Source organism: Diabrotica undecimpunctata, chromosome 6 (genome assembly GCF_040954645.1).
Source record: "Diabrotica undecimpunctata isolate CICGRU chromosome 6, icDiaUnde3, whole genome shotgun sequence".
Classification (NCBI taxonomy): Eukaryota; Metazoa; Arthropoda; class Insecta; order Coleoptera; family Chrysomelidae; genus Diabrotica; species Diabrotica undecimpunctata.
Window position 1 is genome coordinate 92,185,082 of NC_092808.1, and position 23,526 is coordinate 92,208,607.

General features: G+C 31.5%; 1 protein-coding gene across 1 annotated transcript in view; it reads right to left on the bottom strand.

Moving 5' to 3' along the window:
• The window catches only part of LOC140443556 (sodium/hydrogen exchanger 9B2-like), a 205,401-nt gene extending 186,268 nt beyond the window's left edge, over positions 1–19,133 (bottom strand). The window contains exon 1 of the mRNA XM_072534874.1: positions 18,823–19,133. Within this exon, the coding sequence (XP_072390975.1) occupies positions 18,823–18,960 (138 nt within the window). The 5' untranslated portion in view covers positions 18,961–19,133. The remainder of the gene's footprint in view (positions 1–18,822) is intronic.
• Between the last annotated feature and the right edge of the window lie 4,393 nt (positions 19,134–23,526).

A 23,526-nucleotide genomic window follows, 5' to 3' on the forward strand; every position in this document is an offset into this window, starting at 1 on the left:
GATTATCATATTAAATTCTTTTGCTCTTATGTTAAATCTGTGGACCAGTCTTTGCAGACTATCTTTATCTTGGGCTATCAATATTGCGCCGTCTGCGTAACAGAGTATTTTGATTTCTTTGTTTTCCATTCTGTATCCTCTTCATTTGTTAACGGTTTTGATGATTTCATCCATGATCAAATTGAATAGCATGGGTTCAATGAATCCCCTTGCCTTATTCCGCTGCCTATTTTGTAGGTTCTGTAAGTTGCCATCTATTCTGACTTCCATTTTGTTGTTTTGGTAGATGTTATCGATAGTTTATATAATATTTAAAGGAACTTCTCTATTACACAGAAGATGGATTAAATCTTTGAGTCGTACTCTGCCAAACCCTTTCTTTAGGTCAATCAGACACAGAACTGCTGGTCTATTATACTCTAGTGATTATAGTGATGATATATGTATTTCTGCTTTTTTCGCTTATTCTTTTTTGGAATAGGTACCTAATGGAGTCATCCTGTAAGCTTTCGACTTTTATCTGTGTGGTGTATTCTGGTGTTTTTTATCATATATATGTGTTTTCATTCGGATTTTGCACAATACCAATTTATGATCGCTTCCTATTTCTGCTGATGTTAGTGCTCTTACATCCAATATTTTAGAAGGCTGCAACTCTCTATTCGATAGAATATAGTCTATCATAGATCTTTGTCCTCTACTGTTTTCAAAAGTGTATTTGTATTGTTCTTAGTGAGGGAAAAGTGTATTATTAATACGAATTTACCCCATTTGGGGTCTCGTTTATTACAGTCTGAAGATGTTCGTAGAAGTTTTCCCTTGTGGTGATATTTCTGTTGTTCTCTGGTGCATAGATTGCTATCACATTCAGAGGTTTGACATCCAGTTTAATTTTTACACTTACTATTCTTTCAGAGGTATATTTACATTCTTGTACTTGATGTACAACTTTTTTGTGTACTAACAGGGCGACTCCTTCTTTGGCTCCGGTTTCTTTCGCAACACCACTGTAAATCATCAGATAGTCATCTAGCATAATTTGACCCTTTCCTATATTTTTTTTCTACAGGCTCTTTTGTAATTTCCTGCTCTCTTGTGTTTAGAGACTTTACGTTTCAAGTACCGATGCGTTGTATATTTCTCGCTTTCCATAAATTCGTTGTCGTCTTTCTCACATTAGTTGTCGTAATGAAATAATTTCTGTTCCGAGGCATAATTCTGTTTCTATGAGCTGTATGGTTTTAAAGTCTATCAGTAGGGTGCTAACCTGGCTGTAGACCCCTCCTCCTTTATCCCGGCTTGGGACCGGCAACAGTTCTGTCGAGATACTCGATCCACCCAACAAAACTGTAATTTTTAGAAGAAAACTAATAAAGCAAAGCAGAAGATTAAAAACTGAATAAAATTAAAAGGAATTCGAATAAAGTTTGGAGTCTAACAAAAATTCTCTATTTTTTCTTCGGTAGATTCTAATGTCGATGCTTATACCTGAACGATGTTTATATTAGAGGCGCTTCAGTTAATCTTCAATAACCCAACTCTGTCTAATATGGGCGTAAATCCTAGCCGTGCTTAAGCTATTTCCTTTTTTTCTATTATGACTACACTATTTCCGGTAATGTGTTCGTCTATAATTGTTACTTCAGAATTTGGCCATTAAACATCACTGCATCCTAAAGTATCTATAATCAGACGTGTCGTTTCTTAAATAATATTGCCTGCCTTGCCTGCTTGGTACATGTTTTGAATATTACACGTACCGATTTTTCTCACTTTTGGGACATGTTTGGCTGACCGAAAGATTCTTAGTACCCTCTCCCTACTTAAAGGGTGTCCGGGACTGAGGGCCACTTCTTCAGGATTTTTAGTTCTTGTAGTGTCCTGAGGATATCCTTACGGATGTTTAAGAAACACTACCAGATATCACAAATGAGGAAATATAACTATATCAAATGAAATATAACTATGTCCCTGATGAGAACGGAATTAGGGAAAAAATGCTACAATTAGGAGGCACTACAACTTTAGTGGCAATGCAATATATTTTTAACGTTTGGCAGATGAAAGAGCTCCTTATAGCTGAAAAAATGCTTAAGTCATTTTATTGCGCAAAAGGACGATAAACAGAACATCGAAAATTATCGACACCTAAGCCTACTCCCGCATCCATACAAAGTTCTCACAAAAAACAATACTAACAGACTATCTGGTAAATTCTACAGCTATCCAGAACAGGCATAGATCAGGTTTAGAACATCCGAACATTGGTAGAGAAATGCAACGAAGACCAACAAATTTTATTATTGCAGAGTAAAATGTTAATTGATGTATTTGAGTATGCTGTTGATATGGAGTGTGAATAGAATAAATTTTGTAATGTACTGTTAGTATATTTGCTTTTTAACATGTAGGGCCTTTTCTACTTAAATTATAAGTTAAATAAAAATTTAAAAAAAAAAGCCAACTTCCTACAAATATCTGCTTTCCATATTCCAGGTACCAAATGTTGAAAAATCATATAGGGCCTTTTATAAAAATCTTTAGTTCACTGAATTCAGATATTTGTATAGTTGGTTGCCTATCTGTACTCACAACTTTTACCAAACTTTAGTTCACCTACATTAATAGCCAATTTTACAACTTTCCCAACGTAATTTTAGGATAAATCATACTTCAAATTACAACATATTGATGGTTGCTGCTGTTAATATTAATCAAATTTTAACATATTTAATTTTAAATATTGCTGGCTACTGTCACACATACCTCCTGTTACATTGACTGCTTTGTTCCGACTTCCATCCTAGCATGTCATTTTAATCAGTTGCTATCAACAAGTCCCCGCAGACACTTCGTCTCCAGGACCAGCAACTTCCAGTACAGTCTTAGGTTGGCATGTTATCTATTCCTTTTGTAACTTAAATATTATAGTTTATAATGTTAAAAAATGTAACTCAAAGTTAATTTAACAACATTTAAAGGGTTTTTACCCATATATTTAGTGGCTTCAAACATGTACATCCAGTAAGTATTAACCACACTTTTTGTAATAACCTTGTTCAAAATTTTAACTTTCATGTTTGATTTAATTAAAGTAGTTATACTTTTAGGATAGCACTGCTGATGGAATATTAATTCCAAAAACGTTCTGTTATGTAGCCCGATATGGTTTTTTAATATTATACCTTTTATAAAGGAATTTTAAGTAAATTTTTTGTGATACACGGTATACAACCAGCTACAGGAATTTAATTTCCTTGTGGGTCATCAAGAAATATTTAAGGAGTACAATGTCACGGGAAAGACTTTCTGCGGTGGTAGTTTGGCTATCAAGGCTGATATAGCATCCAAGCTAGATTAGTAGCACGTTATTAAATAATTGAGCAGTATAAAAAGTAGAAAATGTATGTTCCTGTTATACTTACTTACTTAATCAGTAGACCCATTTGTACCTTTCGGTGTTGGGCCGTTTAAAATACAATTCATTACATTACACTATTTGACGGTCTTCTGAGGTGTCCTAGCTCTTAACGAACTTTCTCCATTCCTTCCTATTGGATGCCATCTGTGTTGCTTCCTGCCAAGTCTTACCCTTACTCTGTAGTATCTGCGAGATGTCACTGTTCCATTCTTTAATGGGTCTTCCTCTTCTGTTCTTCCCTATTGGTTTGGCGTCCCACACTCTTTTAACTTGTCTATTATTGTCCATCCGGGTTAGATGTCCGAACCATGCCAATTTTTTCTCTTTGATTGACTCGAGTATCGGTTTGATTTTGAGTCTTTCTCTTATTTCTTCATTTCTGATTCTATCAGTTCTTTTTACTCCTATCGTTCTTCTGAGGTATTTCATCTCTGCTGCCTGAATTCTGCTCTGATGTCTTTTGTTTAATATCCAATTTTTTGCTCCATATGTCACTGTAGGTCTATATATTGTTTTGTATATTGTCATCTTGGTCTTTGTTGATATTTCTTTGTTATTAAGGAATCCTCTATTTAGTGCTTGGAATAGTTTTCCTGTGTTTTCCATTCTGTTGTTAAGGTCATCCTCGATGTCTCCTTTGTTGTTGATTACTGTTCCTAAGTATTTGTATGAATTTGTCTGTATTATTTTTTGTTGGTCTATCATTACTTCTATTTGATCTTCCGTCCCTTGTTTCCTAGATATTTTCATTATTTGAGTCTTCTCTTTGTTTACGTTTAAGTTGTATTTGCTTGCTTCTAGGTTCCATTTCTCTAAGTTATATTTCAGTTTTTCTGCAGTTTCCGCAATTAATACTATGTCGTCTGCAAATATACACATCTCAGCATTTATCATTTGCATTCTGTTCCAACCGATGCAGTATTTCTTGAATGTTTTCTAACATTCTTTCACTATCTCATCTATTACATTTATGAATAGTACTGGGCTGAGACTTCCCCCTTGTCTAACTCCTTGGGTTGTTTCAAATGGTTCTGACTGTATATTTAACATTCTTACTGTATTTGTTGTTTTCATGTATATACTCTTTGTTGCTTCTATCAGTTCTTCACTTACTTGTTTCTTCTTTAGACTTTCCCATATATCTTTTCTTTTGACTGAGTCGAATGCTTTTTCCATGTCTATAAAACTCAGATGTATTTCTTTATTTTTCTTTAAGGCTTTTTCTATTACTTGTTGCATGGTGAATATAGGGTCTTGTGTGTTGTGTCCTTTCCTGAATCCACTTTGTACATCCTCTAATTTATGTTCTATTTCTTTTCTAATTTTCCTTTCTATTATAGTTTCGTATACTTTTGCTGCTACACATAGTAGTGATATACCTCTATAGTTCCTACAGTCTCTTGTGTTTCCTTTCTTGTATATAGGTATAATTACTGCATTTGTCCATTCTCTGGGTATTACTTTTCTCTTCCATATTAGGTTATATATGTATAACAATTTTTCTTTTGCTTTTACTCCTATATATTTCATCATTTCTGGTGCTACTTCATCGCTTCCTGGTGCTTTTCCAATCTTTATCTTTCTTATTGCTTCTTCCAGTTCTTCTTTTTCTATAGTTTTTGTATTTTCCGTGTTTTTCATGGATACTCTCCTGTTGTGGCTTTCCTTCTCCATTGTATTCGCTTGATTTCCATTCAGTATCAGCTGAAAATGTTCCCTCCATCTTTCCATTATTGTCTTATCGTCGTTTATTATTGTTCCTTCCTTGTTCATTATTTGTTTCAGTTTCGTTTCTTTGTTGCTTCTTAGGTTTTTCAGTGTTCTGTAAAATAATTTTACGTTTTCTGTGCTGTTTTCTTCCATTTTTTCCCCGAATTTTTCTCAACTTTTCTTTTTCTCTTTCTTAACTATCTCTTTAACTTTTGTTCTTTGTCTCTTATAATTTTCATATTTTTGTTGTGTTTTGTCTTGAATGTATTCTTTCCATAATTTCTTCTTTTCTTTTATTTCTCTTTTCACTTCATCGTTCCACCAAGATGTTCGTTTTCCTCTGTTGTTATTTCTTGTGGTTCCACATATTGATTTAGCTGTTTTTATCATCGCATTTTTAAATTTTCCCCATTCTTCTTCTATTGTTTCTGTTATTTCATGTTCATTATCCATCTCTTTCTCTAGTCCTTCTGAGTATCTTATTCTCGTTGTTTCTTCCCTTAGTTTATAAATTTTTATTATTTCTTTGTGTTTTCTGTTTATGTTCTCATTTCTTTTTATTTCATTTCTTTTGCTTTTGAATGTGGTTTCTAGTAGATAGTGGTCACTACCAATTTCATAACTTCTTTTTACCCTTACGTCTCTTATCCAGTTCTTCTCTGTTTTTTGCACTATAGTATAGTCTATAATTGATTGTTCGTCTCTTGATTTGACTTCTCTTGTGATCTTGTGTATCCTTTTATGTTGGAAGTGTGTGTTCATAATCACCAGGTTATTGTCTAGACAGAATTCGAGTAGTAATTTTCCATTTTTGTTTAGTTTGTCCTCCCCATAAGGTCCGATGACATTGTTCCATTTTTCTGTTTCTTTCCCAACTCTACTGTTCATGTCTCCTGTGATCACAATTTTCTCTGTACAATCATTTATCACTTCTTGTAATTTGTCCCAGAATTCATTCTTTTCGTCTTCATCTGGTCCATAACATATGATTAGGTTTGTATTGGTTTCCTCTGTATCCATATCTATGTCTACTCTTAGTATACGTTCGTTGTAATATATCCAATTTTTTATTTTGTTGATACTCTCCTTCTTTATCATGCACGCTACTCCTGCCTGAGCTCTCTTCGTTTCTTCCACTCCACTGTATATTAGTAACATTCCGTTTTCTAATATTATTGATCCTTTTCCTGTTTTCTTTGTCTCTGTTATAGCTACTATTTCAATGTTCTTATCTCTAATTTCTTCCCCCAGTTCTATTTCCTTCCCATTTATACCTCTCACATTCCATGATGCCATTTTCCAAATTGTTTTGTTCTTTTCTGTGTTTAAGTTGTACTTCAATTTATTTTTACTCCCGTTTGTGTTATTATCTTTAGATCTGCTCATGTCCCTGTTCTGTGCCTGTTTTGTTTCTCGGTCCGTTATTGTGTTTTCTTCAGCTAGTTTTTTGAACTAGTTGGTTCTGTATTGTATGTTATTTTTTCTATCTGGCTTGTTTTTTGATTCCATTTCCACTTAATGCCTTCAATAATTATGAAACCATATCCAATTTTTGTCCTTTTTCCATTAGTCTTTTCATCTGCTGCTATCTTCCTAAGATTTCTTTGTATCTCTATCTCTTTTAATGTTAGGTCACATTCTATATATACTCTATCTTGCTTATAGTTTATTAGTTTACCCTTGGCTTTCAGTATTTTCATTTTATCTTCGAATTTTTTACATTCGATAACACACATTGTTTCATTTATCTTTTGTACCCTATTTATTTCTGATTTTACTCCCATTTTTGTTTCTATGAAGTTCTCCAGTTGCTCTGCTTCTATTGTGTCTATTGGTAAGCCTCTCATAATTAGGTTATTTTTCTTCTTTTCTTTCTGACATGCTTCCAATGCTATTTCTATTTTATCTATTTTTTGTTTCATCGCTGTCATTTCTTTCTTTAGATTTTCAGTTTCTCTTATTATTTCTTTCATTTGCAATTTGTATTCACTATTTTCCTTCCTAATTTCTTTTAGTTCCTCAATCATATTACTCACTGTATTTTTTATCTCTTCCAGGTCATTGTTTTTCTTTTTATTATCGCTTGCTATTTGTCTCATTAGTTCCATCATTTCGTTCTGGCTGCTGGTTTCATTCGTTGTTGGTTTCAACCTGTCTGGCGTTCGGCTCACTTTTCTGCTCCTGCTAAATATATCTATCTCCTCTTTGCTTTTTCTTTTACCATCTTCATCAATCTTACCATCCGCGGATGGTAAGATTGTTCCTGTTATAATTAAATTAAATTGTTGTTAGCATAAACGTTTAAATATTAACGAACAATACCTTATGACGATACCGGTGCTTTCCAGACGATATTGTCACAATTAGTAGCGAACTCTACCAGCTATAAGCAAGGCTTTCAGAATAATTAAGAAATGTTTCAGAAAGGATAGGCTTGAAAATAAATCTAACAGATACCAAGATTCTTACTTTTCTTACTTCTGTGGGGAAGAAAATGACAAAAAGATTAGGAGAATATATTAACTTGTGTCATCTAATTTAGCACAGGAAACAAACACGCGGTAGTAGACAGAAGAACCCGCATAATACGGGCTGTCGTTGGTTATTTCAGAATAATTAAGAAATGTTTCAGAAAGAATAGGATTGAAAATAAATCTAACAGATACCAAGATTCTTACTTTTCTTACTTCTGTGGGGAAGAAAATGACAAAAAGAATAGGAGAATATATTAACTTGTGTCATCTAATTTAGCACAGGAAACATACACGCGGTAGTAGACAGAAAAACCCGCATAATACGGGCTGTCGTTGGCAAATCTAGAATTGCCCTCAAGAACAATAATATTCCCATAAATCTCAAGGCAAAAGTTTTTTATCATTCTTGCATTCTTCCAGTGATGGCATGCGATCTAAAGACAATTACGTTGACTATAAAAGCCGACAACAAAATGAGAATAACACAGCGTACAGTGGAACAACTCATGCTGGAAATAACTTTAAATGATCGCTCCCGCAATGAAGAAATACTTTGAAAAACATAAGTAGAGGATATAATATAACATTCTGCTGCATTGAAGTGATCTTTAGTAGGACATCTTGCCAGACAAGATGATACCAGGTGGACTAAATGCATCGTACAGTGAATTCCTAAAATACATAAAAAAAGTTTAGGTCTACCTCCAAAAAGATAACTGAGCGATGTGAAAGAAAAGGTGGAAAGATAGTGGCACCAGGTACCAACAGACAAATTAAAATGGAAACGCCAAAGAGAGGCTTACGTCAAGGAGTGGACACTCAAGGACTGTTGAAAGAATAAGAAGTTATTTTTTAAATACTTATAGGGTTTCACTTATGACTGAACATTGAATTCATTTGAAAATATAAGTAATATAATATAATATAATATAAAAGTTAAAAGGTTGTAAATTTAATTTTTATTTAAGAATAATTATGGATGAAAAAGTGATTAAATGGGAATGAAATTTTATACAAATATTTTTTCTTCTTCATCTTCTTTTTATGTAGACTCTGTCTGTTTTCCAATGTGCCTCCAGTAGGTTGTCGTTCCATCGTTTGCATGGTCTGCCTACTGATCGTCTTCCTATTGCGGAACCATCTCTTGCCGTCTTTACTACTCTATTTATTGTAATTCGGCTTATATGATCCTTCCATTCTACTCTTCTATTCTTTACCAAGTTCTTGATGTTCTTCACCTTGCATCTACGTCGTATATCTGTATTTCTAGCTCTGCCCCATAGTGTCTTGCCATTAATTTTTCTAAGTGTTTTTATCTCTGCTGTTTCTAACCTTTCTCTCCTTTCTCTGTTAGGTCGTGTTTCTGCCGCGTATGTCATTATTGGTCTGATGACTGTTTTGTAAATTCTATTGTAGAATTGTTCTGTTTTGCAGAAATCTATTGCTGTCAAATAAATTTGACAATAATAATCAAGTTATAATATTCTACAGGTAGAAAATAAAATGTAGATACGCGATTAATTACTTTTGAAACAAAAGATAAAACTTTAAGATTTGTAAAGAGAAATTAATCAAGAATATGAGGTTATTATTTAAAAAACGAACCTTTACCTCAGGAAAGAATTTAAAAATATCAAAAGGAGATCTGGTGATGGTCAAACAAAGTTCATAAAAATAATAAAGTATACAAGAACTGACACTGTGTAAAGAGTGGTAAAAAAAGAGATCTGACGATGACCTTGGAAAGAAATCTCCAGTAGCTATAGTAAAAGCTAAAGCACAAGCTTATAAAAATGTATACGATAAAATCGATACCAGGTAAGTTGAAAGGAAGATAAATTAAATAAGCAAATGTGCAGCTGCGAAAGGGAGCACAATATTACTAGTACACGATTACAATTACAATTTTTTATTACAAAGAATTATAATTTTGTTACAAAGAATAAACAAGGCAAACGCAGTTGGATCAGATGATATATCTGGAGAAATCTAGATAGCGTTAAGTGTAGAACAAGTCAAGAAGATATATATAAAATAGATTTGTTTATTCAAATTATTGAAGTCAGCAAATGAATTTGATTTACTATGTAAAACAAAAAAGAAAAGAACAACTCACTACCTTTTCTGGATATGTTAATCACAAAAGAGGATACAGTAAGTATATGCAACCAAAGTTTACAGAAATCCAACCCAGACTTAAGACATTTAAATTACCACTAAAACCACAACCTAAACATCAAAAAGAAATTATCAAATAATTGCATGATATAGCCCAAAACATCTGCTCTAACGATAATATATTTCAGGAAGAAAAAGATCCGCTAACAAAAAACGATTACCCTTTCTCATTTATAAACAAGACATTTCATAAAATTGAAGAAAAGAACAAACAAATCCATAAGCAATCCAGAATTTTCTACAAGAAGGAATTTAAAGATAACAAAAATACCATATGTAAAGGGCTTATCAGAAAAATTTTAGACGATAGGAAATAAGTACAACATCACAATAACAATCAAAACAAACAATTTTTATGTGGGAGAAACCGCAAGACCACTAAGTGTCAGGATAAACAAGCATAAAACCTACATCAAAAACAGAGACTTCGACAAATTACATATTGGCAAATATCTCTGGACTAATGAACACACAGTACAATGGAAAGATGCATCAATAGTCATGAGAGAAAGAGACATGAAAGGGAGAAAAATGAATGAAACAGCTCCCATTTTATAAAATCAAGAAGAATGTGTACCACACCCATCGTCAGACTGTAGCGGGCTCTGGTTGACCGTACTAAAAGAAGTGGTCCCAATAAGAACATATCAGCATTGGCGGATTACTCGAAAGTTAGAGACATATCACCTACAATTTTACGTAGTACATGAACAGCGCGCAATGCATAAACATATATAATACACATAATATAATAACAATAACACATTAGACATAAACACATAATGCATAAGCATACAAAACAATCCGAATTTGATATCACCATGAGAATACAGAATTGTCAACTAAAAGCATGAGAACATGTCTAAAAGATCGAGGCCAACTAAGTCAATTGTCAATTTGGAAAACAATAATCGCCTAACAACTTGGTATAATAGCAACTCACTAATTTAAAATGGTCTTTTTTAAAACAATTTCCGTAGTGGAAATCCAAAGGTCAAATAAAAATTATGAAATACAATTTTCATTACAGTCAATAAATTGTGGCTTAATCCCATATAAGCATAACATTTAAGTTAAACATGCCAAAGAAAACCGATTCAGATCCATATTAATTAATATTTGCAAACAAATATATATCTTCTTCTTCTTCTTTTTATGTAGATATGACTCTGTCTGTTTTTCAATGTGTCTCTAGTAAGTTGCAGTCCCATCGTTTTCGTGGTCTTCCTACTGATCGTGTTCCTATTGGGGAACCGTTTCGTGCCGTCTTTACTACTCTATTTGTTGTCATTCGGCTTATTCGTTCCATTCTACTCTTCTATTTCTTACTCAGTCCTTAATGTTCTCCACCTTGGATCTACTTCCTCTATCTGTACTTCTAATTTTGTCCCATAGTGTCTTACCATCAATTGTTCATCAAGTGTTTTCAATTCTGCTGTTTCTAACATCCTTTTTAACCTCTCTGTATTAGGTCGTGTATCTGCCGTGTATGTCATTATTGGTCTGATGACTGTTTTGTAAATTTTGCCTTTCATTTCTTTCCCGATGTTTTTATTTCTTCATATTGTTTCATTCAGGCAGCCTGCGGCTCGGTTTGCTCTATTCACTCGATCTTCCACTTCAGTTTCGAGCTTTTTGTAGCTAGATAATGTAATGTCTAGATATTTAAACTCCATCACTTGTTCTATTATATGACCTTCCAGCTCCAATTTACATCTTAGTAAATTTGCTGTTGTAACCATGCATTTTGTCTTTTTTGGGGAAATTAACATTTTAAATTTTCTGGCGGTTATATTAAATTGGTGTAGCATACGTTGTAAATCGTCTTCACTTTGAAAGTGAACATACGCACATTCTTTTCCAATACCATATCTCTAATGCATCGATGTTTTTTTGATCTGATATTAAAATAGTCCGGGTTTTGAAGGCATTGCTGGATAAAAAAAAACAAGTAATCGTACTAGATTTATCCTAGTGTTTTTTGTTTTGCGTAAGTTCTTCCTTATTTTGGTGAGGTTCGACATAGCGATTCATCTATCTATATACTTCGTCGAATTTATAATTCGAATTAATATGTATATAAAACATTCGACCACTTCATATTAAGCAATGTTCTAATATCCACTCTGCTGTCGTTGACTTTACCAATAATTATTACTTTTTTGTCTTATTTCTATTGATTTGTAATCCATGTTCCTCACTAACTCCTTTTAGTTTATTGAGTATTAACGTTAGCTGTTCTCCTCGTTGGTGTATATACAATGTATCATCATAACCAGATAACTAAATAACCATATAACCATAACTTAATAAGTTAAAGACAATCTTGAGGATAATACGCAGAATTGTCGTATGGCTTTTTCTAATTTCACACCGCGAGGAATATACACTGCTGGTCAAAAAAATTCGGACACTTGCATTTTATATGTTTTGTTTTATTTATCTAGAAATTAAGTGGTTTAAATGGGGAGGAAGTAAATATTATTAATAGAAACCGTTTATTTAAAACCCTTAAAAAGTAATAATAGAAAAATAAATAACCCAAAAAAAGTAATAAGTAACGAAAAAAAATTAAAATTGTTTGAAAAATTACACAAAACAAAAATAAAATTGTAATTGCCGACAGTATACTTTTTCACTTGTATTTTTGACAGTATTTAGGTACAAATGTAGTCCATGACGATTCGCGCAGTATGTGGACGTGCATTATTCTGCATAAATAAGAGATTATCCACAACGAAAGGGGTGTAGGGACGAAGGAACGAGTGTAGGGAAATTCAGACGAAATAATAAATTAATATTTAAATACAAATAAATAGCATTTAATGGGAGAGCAGACAAAGAAAACATCGAAAGACTTATTAGCCAAGGAAACATAGAAGACCGAAGATCACAGTGATTACAGTGATATGCAAAAGCCTGGTACGCTAGCAGAGGCATCTATATGAAGTAACAAGAAGTCTAGAGACCTCTCTTTGGCTGTTATTTCAATTATAATGGCCAAATACTAGACTGCATTTCATTTCAGGTTGAACTTTCACAAGTGTTCCTGATGAGGAGTTGAATAACTCGAAACACGTGTAGAACAATGGTGGAATTCGAATTGAAAAGAAATGCAATCTTTTACTTTCATTTAAACGTATTTTCTCTACGTAATGAGCGAAAAAGATAGTGTTTTTAAGGGTGAACTGTAGATGCATGTCGGAGTAAAAGGTTACTTCTAGTGTCGTTCAACAGCCCCTGAACGCTAGCTTGAATTTGCGGTTCACCTAATTTGCTATCAATGAGAGGTCTCTCGACTTCTTGTTAGTTCGTACGTATATATATATATATATATATATATATATATATATATATATATATATATATATATATATATATATATAATATATATATATATACATATGTATATATATATGTAAGAAAAAAGATATATATTTATATATATATATATATAAGATAGTAATAGTAAAATAATTTGTAATAAGACAATTGGCTGCAGTATATGTTAACACGACAGAGAATGGACTAATATTAGCATATCTCGCTAAGGAAAAGACTTGGCACATATGCAAATTGCATATTTTGCATATAATGCATAAAAAATGCAAAAATGTCAAATTTTGCATATTTTTATAAAAGTGAGCATAAAGTGCATATAATTTGAAACTTTGGTGTTAACTATATATTTTTTTATTCAAACTTAAAGATAGCATGAAAATGCCAATATTTAATTTTGTTTTATAATCACTTGGTATTCAAATTCTTGGTATAGTAACTAATAAAATACAGCGGCTTATAGTTTTGTCACGTTTTGTCCTGAACTTTAGGGTTTGTGTTTGCCAGTTTATGTCTCTAGGTAAAATTTTTTATTTTGACGGTCAGTTTCACTTGGTTTCACTTTTGTTGTAAAACTGGAGGCGTAAAAAACGTGTATTTCTAATTGTGAATAATTATTGTGCTTTGAAAATGCCAAAAATAAGCAATTTTTCTACTTGAATAAAACCTTACAAAGAGCTATCTATGGATATGAATAAAGCTTATTGCTCATGTTGTGGCAAAACCGTAAGTACATACGTATTATTTTTTATTTGATTTTAAAAATTTACACGGTGGTACAAACAAAGATTTTAAAATTGGAGATTATGTTTAAGAAAAGTACCGACACATGGCTAGTTCGCAATAAATCGATGTATTTTTTCTTTTTTCAAGCATTTTTTAAACTCCTTGCGATAAAAAATAGGTTACCTATTTAAAATTCAAATCATTCAATAGTCTACTGAAAGGTCGCTTAAATTTTTTTTCTACAAATTGCATAGTTTGCTTTAATTTTGCTAAAAACAAAAACATATCATATATTGACTTAATTAATTAAGTGCTTTTAATTTATGCTCACAGTATTTTTTCTTTAAATGTAAACAGAAAAGACCAAGAGCCTCTTGTAAATATTTGGGGGTCCTTCCTTCTTGCACAGTCATTTCTTGACATTTTCAAGATTACTTACTACATCGATTTTTATTTGATTTAATTTAAATATTTTAATTGTTATACAAAAACGGTTCATTTTTAGTTTATTTCTACAATCTTAGATTTTAAAAATGGGTACAACTATAGAATACTTAGAAAAAATTTCAAATGGATCAGCATGTCAGAACCGCGAAACATTTAGCTAAAAAAGTAAAAACCACATCCGGTGAAAAATATCAACCTTCAGTGTCCAAGTGGTTTCAGTTAAGTTCTAAAAAACAAACCGAACAAGAAACTTTTAACGAAGACTTGTGTCGTGCATTAGTATCTACTAATACACAGCTTTCAAAATTATCTAACGAAAACTTTAGTTCTTTTTTAAAAAAAATATTACAAACAAAACCTTCCCAGTGAACGAACTCTAAAGAGAAATAATGTCAATTTGTTATACTCCTCAGTTATCCTAAACATAAAAGCCGAAATAGGTAATAATTACTTTTACATATGTGTGAACGAGACCACTGACTCGTCAGGAAGATACATTGTGCACTTATTGATTGGTGTACTTAGCGATGAAACCTTTCCAAAATCGTATTTAATTTCCTGTAAGCAAGTGGAAAAAACCAACGCTCTAACAATATCACGGTTTCTACAAGAAGCATTAGCAAACTTTTTTCTTTCTGCTGCTGTGCCTAATGATAAATTATTGCTTATTTTATCTGATGCCGCACCATCTATGGTGAAAGCAGAGCAAAATGTAAAAATATTTTATCCAAACTTAATACATCTCACTTGTTTAGCGCATGGAATAAATAGAGTTGCGGAGGAAGTAAGAAAAAAATTTCCACTAGTTAACAGTTTAATAGCGAGCGTAAAAAGGTATTTCTGAAATCACCTGTAAGAATACAATGTTACAGAGATACGGTTCCTGCTGTTCCACTACCACCGCAACCCATTTTAACACGTTGGGGAACATGGTTCGAAGCAACTAATTTCTATGCTGATCATTTTGTTGATTTAAAAAAAATAATTAACCTTTTAACGGATGATAGCTGCCAATCTTTATTGGAAGCTAAGCAAGCCTTCCAAAATATTCTGGACAAATAGTTTTGTCCAGAAAACTATAACTCAATTAGAATCCTCCAAATAATCAATGTTAGAGAGTACAGTTTTAATAAAAGAATTTGAGTCATTGTGTCAAAACGTTAAAGGTACTATTGGAAAGGAAATTTTTCAAAAATTTAAAGTAACAATGGAAAAAAATAGTGGTTACCAGGTTCTTTCTGAAGTGGTTCAAGTACTGGCTGGGACATCTTCCGAACCACTTAATTTAGAACCACCTATCATAGTAAATTTGAAAAATGCCCCAGTTACATCAGTTGATGTCGAAAGAAATTTTTCTATTTACAAATATATGTATTCAGATAGAAGCCATAAGTTTTTATTAGAAAATTTTGAACTTTCATTTCATTTGATAATCTATTGTTACCACAATTCAAAATAATATTAATAATAATAATAAAATAATTATGTTATGTATATGTTATGTATTTATAATATTGTAAGTATTTTTGTAAATAAAAAATATTGTAAATATTTTTTATTACATGCATATTTTCTAGATAAATATGCATGTCATATATCATATTTTTGCATAAAATATGCATATTTATGCGCATATTTCATTCATACTTTTTTATTTGCATATTTGCCTAAGTCTAAGTGATTAAAAATAAAGAGGATAAAGGAATGTGGATATCACCTAACGGCCCCAGCAGATATCTCCATGTCCATCTCAAATAAGAACTATTTGAATAGTGGGAAATAAATGTATAAATAGCATTAAAAAATTCAAAGTACGAATATACAAATCAACATACAGAGCCATAGTGAACTTTGATAGGGAAATTTGGATTCTAAGACACGCTGACATTTTTTTATTGGCATAGACATTAGTCATTCAGCCAGTTGCAATAAATTTTTCAATCAAATGCACGACCCTATCCCTAATAGAAAACTAAAGGATAATTAATAGAAGAATATACGACAAGGAAACTTACAGGGACACGATGACATTAAAGCTCTAGAATTTAATGAAAGAAAAAAAAAGTGCTTAGAAAAAAATAATTGCGCAAAAAAGAAGAAAACAACTGGAAATAAAGAACAGATTAAGAACATAAATAACTTAATAAAAAATAATAGTACCTTGCCAGTAAAAGCTTACCGAATATGCTTGATGAGAAAGAAAAAGGTTAATGGGAGTTGATAGTAAAATAAAGGTAAAAGGTATCCGCATAGCTCGCAACAAAGGAAAAAAATATAATAAAATATGTGTATAAAATGGAAGGCAACCCTATATATGTATTTCTGACTATTGGTCGTCTCCAGTACGGTGCAGCCAAGTTAGAAAAGGAGCATATTGACTTGGGAAAGGATCACTACAGGAGCTATGCCGATACATTTTACCTTTATTTTACTATCCTTCGCATTAACCTTTTTCTTATTGTTTGAAACGTTCTAAACGTTTGGCATTTCTTTTCTCAGGTAGTTTAGCTTTCTCCGTGGATGTGTTAGTTGTTGCTCTGGAAACGTCAGAGTCTTCTAACATTATTGCCACAAATTGGTCGCATTGCTCCTGTAGTGATCCTTTCCCAAGTTAATATGCTCCTTTTCTAACTTGGCTGCACCGTACTGAAGATGACCAATAGTCATAAATACGTATATATGGTTGCCTTCTGGTGGAAGGTGGAAGATTCTCTACCATTTCTTGACTGGAGAATTGTAAGAACTACAGATAATGTGTTGAAAACCAGATGATTCAGAAAACCTATGTGTAGCAATAGATTTATATGCTATTGCTCACATTATCCAAACAAGATGAAAATGAACCTTATAACAGGTTTTAAAAAAACGTGTTTTAAGGCTTTCTCATCCAGATTACCGACAGGAAGATCTTCAATTGTTGAAAACTATTGTAATTGAAAACACTTATCCTCCAAGTATGCTACATATGATGCTTTTTTTTAATACTGTTACTATAAATAACTTAAGACCAATTTTTGCGAGATCTCAAAACATTGTATCCAACAATCAGAACTTCTATTATCATTCACTGCCTTATATACCATCATTAACACCTAAATTAATACAAATGCTAAAGGTTATTGACAATATAAAAATAGCAACAAAAAACATCAAAACTATTTCATCTTGGTATTCAAAAAGTAAATATCCTATAGATAAATTAGACAAAACAAATGTAGTATATAGCATTCGTTGTAATCATTGTGAAGCTGTGTATGTTGGTGAGACCGGGAGAAATCTATCAAATCGTTTTATTTCCCACAAAAGTGGTTGTAGAATAAAAAAAACCATCCTGTGCTTTGGCAGATCATGTAATCGACAAAGATCATATTATGGATTTTGAGAACATTAAAATTTTGTGTAATGAAGGTAATAAATTTAAAAGGACCTTTTTAGAAATGGTGTGTAGCAAGAGTGATAATAATTTAAACAATAGATCAGAAATTCAAAATCTAAGTAAAATTTATAATTATATTATTTCTTTATAATTCATTTATAAATCCACAAAAACATCACATTTTTATTTTATTTTCCATATACTTGTAACATTGTGTCGGGTATCTCTGAATAATAAATAAATCTTACTTTTTCTTATTAAATAAAAAAAATTAACAAAATTTTCATGTTGGCAATATAATTGTCAAAATAAATTAAAATACAAACTGGAAGTTCTCATTCATGACATTAAGGGTTATTTGTAATTTTCTATTGGTTGCTATTCTAATTTATAATTTATTAAAATTCATTTTTTTTTGTTTAAATAATTTTTTCAAATAATTTTTTTAAAAGAATTCAAAAAAGAGGTAGAAATATTTATCAGTCCAAAGAATTTTTATATTAATGTTTTTTTAATTAATGTTTCGCAGTAAATTTTGTTAACAAACCTAATTTTATTTGGTGAGTTACTACTTTTTTACAATTATTCATTCCACTTTATCAGATGTTTTGTATTTTTATGTTAGCTCTTGAAAATAATTGTAAGCACAATTGAGAGCTCGAGTAGTAAAAAATAGTTACCTAGTAGCCCCTTTTTATTGCCTCCAACCCATCTCCAAACATAGTTATATTTTTCCAAACGAGTCAACAAGTACTTCTTTTTTCTTATATATATATATATATATATATATATATATATATATATATATATATATATATATATATATATGTATATATATATAAATATACATATACATATATTAATTTTCAAAGTGAGGAAAATAGACATAAGTCTAGATAAATATCAGCCACTTAGATATAAACTCTACAGTTTTTTAAATTAAATAAAAGTAAAAGTAAAAATCATTTAAGATTTAGAATTAAGAATACAAAGGAAATTTTTGAGAAAATTTTAAATATTAGGATAGGAAAATAAATATTTATTACGCTCTATTATTGTATATTTTCTTTACTAAAAACAGATATAAAATAATTATCTAATCATTTTTTAACATTATATTTCTAAAAAGTTAAAATTCATAAATAACATACCTCTTGGTAATCGTCTTTTTCAGTTTGGTTATTAACCGAATAGTCATTGTCTGTGGCTATTTTATTTTCATCGATATTAATATTTTCACTTGAATTTTTCAACTCGTTCTGTTCACTAGGTTTAGTTGTATCTGCCATTTTTTTATTTCTATTTTTACTATCCAATATTCGGCTTTTTTAGTCACTAACAAACCAAAAAAACAATTGTCCGTAAAAGATAAAAATGTCACACGCGAGTACCCGGAGAATATATTGTTTTAATGGATATTAGGTACTTACATTAAACCGTAATGAATACCGTGGAACCATAGTATGGTCATATTAGTTCCATCACGATTTATGAAATCTACATCGGTAAAATTTACCTTGTCGTGTCTCTTTCTAGACTAGCGTTTAGTCAGAGATCCGACCGCAATAGACCACTAGCTCCGAATTTAAGAAATATCACTAAACTCCCTTACACCTTAGTATTGTTTGATAATGGTAATTCATGTTCTTAAGACATACGTATTTTTGTATAGGTTGACCAGTAGAATGCAAACGAAATCATATTTTTTTTTCATTACAAGCCTTCCCAGGAAGTTTATAAGCATTTGTAAATCAAAAAGTTAAAATCCAAAATTTCATGTTAAAAAAAACAAAATTGTAAGAAGCATGTAGAGTTTATTTATTATAATTTTACAGCTTATTTGTAATGTTCTATATAAAGGAATAAATAGGTACATAAATAATACAAGACAGGATCATCTACTAAGTTAAACTTTGCTTTTCTAACCTTCCTTAAGGCAAATGTTTTAACAATGTCAGACACATATGTATATATTTTCTGAAATATTCTTTTTAATACTAATGACGTATTAATTTGAAGGCATTTTTTGCCCCAGCGTAAATAATTTTAAGTTTCGAAAAGCTTCTTTTCTCAAGCCACTGTCACAGGCAATGTTAAGAAAATTCGTATGGCAATTACTGAATTTGTAAATAGATAAATGAGTTTATTGGTGAATAGGTAGTTCATGACGTTTAATGCGTTCATTTCAGGGGAAATATAGGGTAAAATTGTATTTCCTCATATAAATCTTGACCTACCGCTGGATCACATAAAATATTTTCAAGAGCAAAAAATATTTTGCAGACCTCATTGATTTATTCGTTTTAAGAAAATTATGTAAGTCGTTGTGAAATTTAAATAATGTATCATGTTGCTTTAGTTGTTCGAACCTGTCTTCCAATTTTGGACAAGGCAGTGTCCAATATAACAAAGTAAAAATTAATTTTATATTAATCAGATGGATTTTTTTGAGCCTCATCTTTCGCTAGGGACCCTAATAATGTTAATTGGTGGAAATGAAGGGCCGCGATCGATATCTTCGGCAATTTTTTTGGTCTCTTCTAAAACATTTTTAAAACCTTCATTTAATTTAATATTAGATAAATATGTTTTAGTCTTTTTTTAGTTAGAAAAACAGAAATTATCGACGCAATACTTAATACTAATAAAAACAAAGCTCCTGGTTATGAGCTGATTACTGGATTCGTCTTATGTCAATTATCACAAAATGCGATCCTCTTATTAACACAAATCTACAACGCAGTATTAAGATTAGGATACATTCCTTCACAACGGAAAGTGGCTCAAATTACTTTAATCCATAAAATAGACAAACCTTTAGAATCTGTAACTTCATATAGACCCATTAGTTTATTATCAATTCTTGCTAAAATTCTTGAAAAACTAATACTAAAGTGAGTAAATTGAGTTCTTTGCTAGAATAACTGCTTAGTTCCGGACTACCAATTTGGTTTTCGACAAAAACACGCTTCAGTTGACCAAGTGCATCTTCTTCTTAAGGCACCTTCTCCATTACTGAAGGTTGGCTATAACTACAGCAAATTGCTCTCTATCTTGAACTGTTCTTAGTATCTTAGCATTTTCTTCTTCCTGGACCTCTTCTTCCTTCCACTTTCCCTTCCATTATCAGTCGTAGGAAGTTGTATTTTTCTCCTCTGTAAATATCTCCTAGATAACTCGTTTTTCTGTTTTTTACAATATTTAGGAGTTCTCTCTCAGTACCCATTCTTCTTAGCACCTCGTTGTTGGTCACGTGCTCTGTCCAAGAGATCTTCAGCATCCTTCGAAAAACCCACATCTCAAAGGCTTCTGTACGCCTCATACTTGTAATTCCGAAAGTCCATATTTCTACTCCGTATAGCAATAGGGAATAAAGAAACGTTTTTACAAATTGGTATCGGATATCCAACGATAACGTAGAGTTTATTAGGAATTTTTTCATTCGTTGAAATGCGGACCTAGCATATTCTATACGAGCACGTATTTCGACCTTGTGGTCAAGGTCGAATGTCGAACCTTCTATATGTTTGTTATAGATACAAATATTAATGTCGACATTTGGTGCACGTGTAACAGTTAAACCTTGTTCTGTCGAATCTGATATTCAAACGAATCCTAAGAAAGGCATCCAATTTTGAGTTGCTTTTTCGAGTTTCGATTTATTATTTATTCAAACAAAGTAATTTGGTCTTTACGACTTAAACCAGGAGTCGAATCTAAAATTTTTGCATCTCTTTAACAGAGTTATAATTTCATGTCGTGAAATTATAAGATTGATATATTTTTCTCTCCTAAGAGGGAAATGAGTTCGTTTTGAAAATGAATCCCTAAATAATGGGGCATATTTGATGGAGTCCTTATAATCCTAATAATGTAGTCGAATACTGTATCATTAAAGTCTGCAATTGTTTCAATTCATTTTTAAAAAGCTTCCATTTTGTTGCTCATATATCTTGTTACTTTCACTTAAGGGATGTCTAAGTAACGGCTATTTTTATAAAGGCTTACTTTCAAGGTAGTTGCAAAAGGCACCCTGTTAATATTTAAATTTAAAAATTAGTGTTACTATTAATAAGTATCCGAAAAGACTACCCTTAAAAACGTATTAAAAAGTTTTAAGCTTTTGGAGCAAAATAAATGATATTCTGGAAGGTGGTATTTTTTTTTAAATTTAATTTTTTATTCAAAAGCTAATACAAATTTGTTAACTAAATAAAACAACTTAAAATTAATTAATTTCTTAATTAATTAATATTTATAATTTAGATATAATAGATTAATAATTTCTTTATCGAATTGGTTCAAGCCCCCCTTAAGTTTTTCCGTTAGTAGTATGGGCTATCAATATAGGTTTTAAATTTCATCAAATTCGGAACTAAAGTAGAACTTTAGTTCCTTTAGGGCTAGGCCAAAACGGGTTCTAAATAAATTTGTCCCACCGTGTAGATGATAAGCATCTGTTAAATTTAATTAAAGGAAAATTTATATTAGCTTCTGTAAATTGGGTGGGACGTAATCTATCAGAATTAATTTAATTTTGTCCCATAAAATAGAGAGTAGAGTAGAGTAAATCTTTATTTGCATAAATTTTTAAACATAATTGAGCAAATGACGTCACATTATTAATTACAGATTAAATATATATATATATATATATATATATATATATATATATATATATATATATATATATATATATATATATATTGACATCACACATTTAAAGTATATTAACATTACAAATTTAAATATGCTAATCGAGGAGAAGGATAGGCCAGGTACTTCACCACAGTATAGGGCAATGTCAACTAGGTGTTGAAAAACCTTTCTTTTAAAAGCTCTATAGTGTCTTTCCTGTTGAATGTCAGATGGTAAACTATTATAAAATTTAACACACGCATACAAAGGACTTCTCTCTGTTATAGACAATCTGTGAAGTGGCAAATTCAAATTAAGGCTTCTTATATTATATTCATGATTGGGAAGTAGGTGACAAAACAAAGAAAAATTTTTAAGAAGGAACATAACACATTCAAATATATAGATGGCTGAGAAAATGAGTATATTAAATAATTTGAATCGGCCTCTACAGGATTCTCCCGCCTTTAATCCTAAGATCACACGGACTGCCTTTTTTGGATTATAAAGACAGTTGAGCTATCTACTGCAGCACCCCAGAAGATTACTCCATATCGCATAACAGAATAAAAGTTTGCAATAAACTGATAGTAAAATCCCCTGGTCTAGATAGCTCTTTAACACTCTTAATGAGTAGCAGGCTCTATTCAGTTTTTTTGTTGTATTTTGTATTTGTTCCCTTTAATTCAGATTCTGGTCAATAAGTAGACAAAAACTGTCTTATCAGTATTAAGCAACAACCGATTTCCACTGAACCACTGTTCAGCCTTGCTTAGAATTTGCTCTGCCACTGTGAGGAGTGTTTCTAAAGTTTTTTCCCAGAAAAGCACATTAGAGTCATTAGCGAAATTTACAAGGTTTGAGGAACTACTAACCACCGCATTTAAAAGGCCGTTAATGTAGACCAAAGAGAGAAAAGGCCCCAGGACACTCCCCTGTGGTATACCTAATTTTAAATTAATAGGATCAGAGTAAACCTTACATCCCCTTTTCTCCAGGCATACCTTTTGCGACCTATCTGTGAGAAATGATTTTATCCATTTTAATGCCGGTCCCTGTATTCCATAAAGATGTAATTTTTGTAAAAAAGAACATGATCTAGGCTATCGAAAGCCTTAGATAGGTCCAAAAAAGCACCTAGTGTTTTCATCTTTGCCTCCAGTTTTTCTAAAATTTTTGATATAAAATCATAGGTAGCTGTCTCAACTTATCTCCCT